General features: G+C 41.5%; 1 protein-coding gene across 1 annotated transcript in view; it reads right to left on the bottom strand.

Moving 5' to 3' along the window:
- LOC111649180 (recombining binding protein suppressor of hairless-like protein) overlaps positions 1–7,464 on the bottom strand; it is a 20,323-nt gene that overhangs the window by 9,456 nt on the left and 3,403 nt on the right. The window contains exons 2-6 of the mRNA XM_023398933.2: positions 3,971–4,105; positions 3,651–3,721; positions 3,389–3,504; positions 2,000–2,177; positions 974–1,111 (exon numbers count right to left, since the gene is read on the bottom strand). Of these exons, the coding sequence (XP_023254701.1) occupies positions 974–1,111; positions 2,000–2,177; positions 3,389–3,504; positions 3,651–3,721; positions 3,971–4,105 (638 nt within the window). The remainder of the gene's footprint in view (positions 1–973; positions 1,112–1,999; positions 2,178–3,388; positions 3,505–3,650; positions 3,722–3,970; positions 4,106–7,464) is intronic.

Consider the following 7,464-nt stretch of genomic DNA (forward strand, 5'->3'; position numbering starts at 1 on the left):
AGTATCAAATATCAGTCCGAGCCTAATGACCACGGGTCAGTCTCCTCTCCTGACCCCTGAACCAGGGAAACGTGACCATGGTTACGTAGATGTCACGTATATGAAGAAAAGTTTACAGTTGTAGTGAGGAGACACTTTCAAATGAACGAAGTAAAAAACTCCTGCTGATTGATTTTCTGACTGTTCCAGGTTTGAACAGCGTGACTGTAATAAAACGTCTATGAGGCGGTAAATAAAGCTCGTTTATAGTTTCAGACGTTTGACAAAGAAAACAGAACATTTAATACTAATATTATACATTTTTCAAATTGTGAATATTGTATTATATATATTTATATTATATAGAGAAACTAAAATCTTTGAATTTAACAGTAGGTTCACCCTCCAAGCATTTAAAGTAGAATCACCTCCTCGTGGTCGTGGCCCTCCGCCACACGTCACATCCCTGTTTATCCAGAGTCGTGTAAAATATGAACCATTTGTAGGACACTTTGTTATAATTGCTTTTGTCTTGAGTAATGGCTGAAAAATGTTTTGTGAGGTAACACTGACCTTTGACCTTTGACCGCCAAAATCTAATCAGTTCAACCTTGAGGTGAGCGTTCTGTTCGTGCAGGTTCCCTGAAGGCGTTACTGAGATGTAATAAGTGGTATGTACACAAAGTCTCCTGCTCTGACTGTCGCTGGCACAGAGGAGCTGCTACATACGAGTTAGTGTTTAGCTTTTTAAAAGTATGTGTGTTTTACGAACCTACCAACAAGAATCTGTGATGATTCAGAAGAAAATTATTTAGTGTTTCTTTAAGAAAATTACATTTTATGGGATTTCTGGATAATAAATCATCTGTTTTTGATTTAAAGTCAGACTGACCACACTGTGACCTTTACAGCACACACAGCATAAATCAGTGTGTGACTAAGAAGCTGTGAACATACAGTGAACAAACACACAGGTTGTGACACACACGTTTACCCATGGTGATGGTGAAGGCTGTCCACTGTCGGGCGCTGGCCACAAACGCTCCTCTGTCCACGGAGAGGTAACGAGTGCTGACCGTCTGAGAGCGGAGGCGGTTGAACAAAGCTACTCTGGAGCACGAGGAGATACACACTGAAAACACACACACAAAGACACACTGTGAGGGAAACTGAAAGTTCAGCACGTGCGCACACACACACACACACACACACACACACACACACACACACACACACACACACACACACACACACGCTCACGCACATTCAGAGTCTCCCACAGAAACCTGAGTGATCTGATGTCACCTGAGCTGCAATCTCAGCTGTCAGGATGATGTCTCCTTTTAGTGTGTGTGTGTGTGTGTGTGTGTGTGTGTGTGTGTGTAGGTTTTGGATGACTCAATCAGACCCTGTGACCTGCAGTGACCTGACCGGGCAGGAAGTCATGACATGTAACAACCAGCCATCAGTCACTCAGCTGAACCTGTGAATCAGATTAAAGATGTACCTGATTAACGTCGTCATGACGAAGTGACTTCCTGGTGTTATATGAACAAAACTGGATTCAAAAACATATGCTCATATTAATCATTTCCTTTTTGTGCAGTATAAAAATGCAAATGACTTAAATTATAAACTACTCTGTGATGTGCTTTTATTAATTTTATTTCGGCCATGCTTTTAATTTGTATTTCATTTCCTGTCCTGTGAACCCTGTTTCTGTTCCATCCATTCACTCTCTGCTGTTTCTCTGTCGTTTAGAAAACCCAGAAGAAGAATAGGAAACGCTCCAGCTGAAGAAGTCGCCAACAGAAATCTAACTCGTCTATGAAGCGGTCGCCTCATATTTACAAAAACGTCCAAATGAATCAATTAAAAATGAAACTAAACTCTGACAGTGGCTAATTCCTTTGTTATGAATAAGATCAATGCAATGACTGACACTGTGTATTAACACACCTGGACTGAACCAGCTCCTTAGATTCCTGATTAACACATTTCATCTGGTTCTTTGACTCACGGTCGGCGTTCTTCATGGACTGTCTCTTCTGCGACGGTTTGGAGATGACTTTGATCATTCTGCTCTGGAACGAACCCACTTCCTGTCTGTTGCCCAAGAAGAGTCGCAGCAACAGGCGGAAGTGTTTCCTCTTGTCCTGGTCAGAGATGAACAGGGACTTGGCACAGGCAAACATCTGCTGGAGAGACAAAGGGACGGAGAGGAGACGAATCAACGGGACTGACAGTGTTTTCACACTGAGCAGAGCTGAAGCTTGTTTATGATGGAAGACGGAGACTCTTCAGGAATAATGTGCAGATGAAGAGATTTGTTGGTTTGTAACAACCAGTTTGTAAAAGACACACAGTTTTAATAACAGGTGTCCTGCTGAGGTTTACTCCAGCCATCTGAGCGATGTGTTGCCTGGTGCTCTGCGCAGTAATGCAGATGCAGGACGTCTGTCTGTTGTGTTTTCTCTCTCGGGCCGTGAACACACACAGTGTATTTACAGCTGTGTAGTTTTTCTGTTTGAGGAGTCAACAGTCGTCTGTAATGAAGGAGGTGATGGTGTCGTCTGGGTAAACACACGGAGCTGACTGTCGCTCACACACAACGGGCTTCAGGTCTGAGTTTAGCAGCAGCTTGGGATCCCATCACTCAGTCATCTGCAGCTGGTGGTTCAGCTCTGAGACGACTAGTTGTTTAAAATCGATTTTATCTCCAAAAGGAAATATTTATAATATTTATAATATGTTTGAATATTTGAACATCTGGATGTAAAGAAAGCTGTAAGTGTTTTGTGTCAGTTTTGTTTTATGTGTTTGGAGCAAGCAGCATCAAAAGTGAAGAACCAGAAGCTGCAGTTCCTCTAACGACCACTAGAGTCTGGCTCCAACAGTGAGTCAGTCCCCATAGACTCCCATGTTAAAATGTCCAACTTTACAGCAGAAATAAACATGTTTACAGCCTGGTACAAAAACACTTTTGGTCTCTATAGTTAACTGTTTATATAACTCACCTGTTTACATTTTATTAAGGACTAAAGTTATGGAGAATTGAGGGCGTGGCCTCTTTGAGTGACAGGTGGGCGAGCGTATATTTGCACTAAAGTCTCAGCTCCACACACGCCCCTCCTCTTTGTCTATCTATGATATCTATCGATCTATGATAATGTAAATGTTGATCTCTATCCATCGTTTCAGAAAGAATGAATGTGGAAGCAGAGAAAACTGTCTCCTCATCACACATCACTGATCTCCTGCTGCCTGGAGAGGAACTTAGAGGATAATTAACTGGGACAAAGGCCAGTTTAAACTTCACAAAAATGGTGTCTCTATCAGTGAAGGAAGCTGGCTGAAGACACACACACACACACACACACACACACACACACACACACAGGTCTCTCACCCCGGAGTTTGGCTGCTCATCGAAGATCAGTTTGAACGTGTCTGCCTGAGACTGCGTGGAGCTGTCCAGACACATGTAACCACACACTCGATACACAGCGTCTCCATAACCAGCAGCTGTTGGAAGACGACAGGAAGAGAAGAGGGAGAGAAATGGAAGAAAAAATAACAACGGAGCGATGAAGGGGGAGAAAGACAAATGAGGAACAGAGGGAAGAAGAGCAGAGCTTTTTAAAGAGTTATATTTAATATTTTCCTCCCACCTTTCAGATGGTCCTGCATGACCCTCCATCCACGGCCGCTGATGTAAACACAAGGAGGAGGGCAGAAGAACCTGCGGGTGAGATAATCATATTCACCTCAACTGTGTTGTGTTGAAATGCTTATATTTCATAAAACCTTTGAACAGCTCTGAAACATAGGCGAGTAAAGTTTCATTTAAAGAACATTAATCTCTCCTGTTTATAATATTCAATCAACATCAATATTAGAAAACACATTAAAGGCCAGTTTATCAGTTCATCAGGCTCTGTCCTCATCCTCAGAGGTGACAGAGGTGTGTCTCTCCACAGAAATCTTGTACCTTTTCTCGTTGCCGTAGGACTTCTGAGCCACCTTGGCGTGCAGGATGATGATGCTCTGGTCTGCATGGGCTTCTCTTCCTGGTTCCCTTGTCATTCCCAGTAGCTGACAGCCTTGAAACCCCGGGTCCAGTCTCCTGATTGGACAAGATAAGCTGTGAGTGGCAAATAACCAGAGAATATACTGTGTGTGTGTGTGTGTGTGTGTGTGTGTGTGTCTGGCTCATGTAAAGTTAACGTTGAATGTTGACCAACGGACGAACACTGCCACATAAAGGAAGAGAAAAAACCTATAAAGTTATATTCCATGATCATCTCTAATGTGATGGAGTTCACTGAAACAAACGAACGTTGGCTGAAACACTCCAAATAAGTGGAAGTGCTGAGAAAGTCTGATGAGTAAACTAGACTTGAGTCTGTGTCTCAGACTAAACACTCAGTCTCAGTCTCATCTCCAGACACTGAACCCATCGTCATAATGCACTTAGCAGCAAGTGAGACATAAACAGAGACGCGCCACAGATAGTTTCCGATGTGACGGGAGACGCAGGTATATGGAAGGATATGGTAACGCTGCATTACTGACACATCAAACAGTGGAGGAGTTATTTTTGTATCTATTTATATATCATAGTTCTGTTACATGTGAACCTGCTGCGACTGACACGCTTTCATTTTAGTTATTTAAAGGTCTCATACAGTGTAAAGGTTTCTGTCCATGTGTAGTGTGATTATAGATCAGCTCTAGCTTCTATATTAATACTGTGAAAGTATCAAAGCCTCAGTCCACAGAGAAATGCACACAGCCTGTATTCAGAAACTGAGCCTTAAAACCAGCCGTCAGGACTTCTGGAACTTTGTGATGTCACAACAAAGCAGTCACCAAGCCCCGCCCACCTGGACCCACCATCCAAACCTTGCAGGATTTGGTTTCTCTGAGTGTTTTTACCTGAAATCTGCTATATTTTTATTGGATCAGTCAGAAAACAGTCAGCCAATCAGAAGAGAGGCTCAGAGCCTCCTCTCTTCTGATTGGCTCACCGACCTGTTGTTACTAGAGCTCCAGAGAGAAGCCTGAGAGAGGAGATGTAAAACTACACTGAGATGGTTTAAATATATCTTCTTATGGATCAAGTAGCTTTAATGTTACATATTACACAGACTGGATAATTTTATACAAATAAAAACAAACCTATCAAATTCATATTATTTCCAGCTTCATTAAATAACTATTCACCGTCAGAAGAATGAGTTTTTGAACATTTCTGTCTCTTTTTTTCACAGAATTTCTTGGTCATTTCATTTGTTCAAATTTATTCAGTTATTGTTTCCATCATTCATTTGCTTTACCTCAATCAAATGTACAATAAAAGGCCTTTACAGTCTTATTCCCTGTCATTAAATCTTGGACAGCGGCAAAGTGAACAGCAGGTGAGCCATCGACAGAACAAAGCTCGAGCGAGTGGAACAAAAGACTCCTGCTGCTGCGCTAACCACCGTTCAATTTATACACTGTCACTCATAATCATTTTTCTTTTTTAATCACAATCACAGACTCGATTCCAAATGGATATGAACCTTTTTTTTTTTTAAATAAAACGAAAGCATTCAGTCTATGAATTTTCACTGTTGATATATTTGCACACAAACAGTTTAAATTCCCATATAAAAATTGTAAGAACTTATTTTTCCTGCTTTTTAGATTTTATATAATTTACCTCAAAAGATTTTTCTCAGATGCTTGAATCAAATAAATTAATAAATAATGGCTTTAAACTGACACAATATTGTTAAATTTTCTGCTCATGCTCGTGTCGACTGGCTCAAATGTGGGAAAACCCACTAGTTAATTCTTCGGTTTGAGCAATTAATTTAAAATAGTTCATTTTTTTTTTTTCACGTTGCTGATTATAATCAAGCAGAAACACAATCGACAAACTCGTCTGTGTGATTAGATTTCAAATGTCCAGGCGAACAGCAGGTAAGTGACTGAAAGAGCAGGAGCGGCCCCGTGTAGCTCCGCTAACAATGGCAGCTGTCACATTAGCTGCGTTTTCTCTCGGCGGTAACGATGTAATGAGGGGCCAGACGCAGAGTTACTGCCCCGGGGCCCGGGGGCAGGAATGCTGCTCATAATGAAGCCTGTTGACACGAGGGGAGGAGGGAGCGAACAGATAGAGCCGAGTACTGTGACCGATGACAACAACAATAAACTGAAACAAAGGACACGGGATGAAGACATGAATAAACATGTGAGAATGACAGAATAAAAGTATCTCATTTCACAGTAAAACTAATCACCAGGATGAAGCAAAGATCTTCAATTAGAAAAAGATTGACATACACATCTCCAGTCATTTCCTTTTAAAGGAATAGTGCCACATTTAGGAAGTTTCTTTGCCCTGCGGAGAAACAGTCCGACACATAAGCCTCCTGCAAACACACAGCGAGCAAACTCTGGTGGATCGAGCCCGAACAACTGTCCAGACACCAGATTCACGACGGATAAATCCCTCCACTGTTCAAGCACCTAAAACAGACTTTCAGAAACACAGCTGGCCACGTTTTATTTTGAAAACTCCGGTGTTGTCGTCTGGACGGACAGAAACCGAGACCTTTTGAATCGATGACATAGACATCCACGGTCTCTCCTGATTGGCTCTCATCAGCCTGGACTACCAGTGGTGAAAACAACAAGATGATGGATTACAGTGTTACTGACGTTGTTGTCTTTGCTAGCAGCTGTTGTGGAGTTGAATTCTCTATTTTAACACTACAACTGTCTTTGCTGTTCCTCGTTCGTGGTATTTTCTGCAATAATCAACTCCTTCCTCACGCCGGCTCGGTGAACGTTACTGGTGACGTATACCTGTGTTTTCAGGTGTGATAGTGTGGACGCAGATTGTTTTACGATACGGAGCTTAAACGGTCGTCTGGATGAAGATCATTTTAATTTTAAAACACCGTTAATTTGATTTCTCCTTCTGAAAATGAGCTTGAATTTTGTTGAATCATTTCCTCAGTTAGAATTTTTATTTTAATGATTTGTAGATTTTGTAAAGGCTCATTATACAGGCTATAACAGAGAGTGATATAAGAGTTACATTCTAGCATCTAGCTGCTAGTCAGGTTTAAATTCATAGATTTAAAATAATTCAATCAATGATATAACTTAGAAAATATTTAAATAATTTAAAAAGTAAAACAAAGATCTCATGACTCATGACTGAAACTCGCCTCTTTTACATTCAACAAGTATCATTGAATTTTGTGTCGTGAGTCCAAGCGAAGAGCAGGGTGACTCTGTAAAGCAGCAGGGTCCTGGCTTTAACAAGGACAACCCAGCAACACCAGACACACACACACACACACACACACACACACACACACACACACACACATACAAAGTGGGTCAAAACTAAACGACAGGGTTCATGTTCTCTTCTGCTCAGACTGAGCAGAATCGAACTCCGGTGGATTCATCGTCTCTTTCGAC

This window comes from Seriola lalandi, unplaced genomic scaffold (genome assembly GCF_002814215.2).
Source record: "Seriola lalandi dorsalis isolate HSWRI2012SDOR001 ecotype SW California unplaced genomic scaffold, Sedor1 jcf7180002050081, whole genome shotgun sequence".
NCBI lineage: Eukaryota > Metazoa > Chordata > Actinopteri > Carangiformes > Carangidae > Seriola > Seriola lalandi.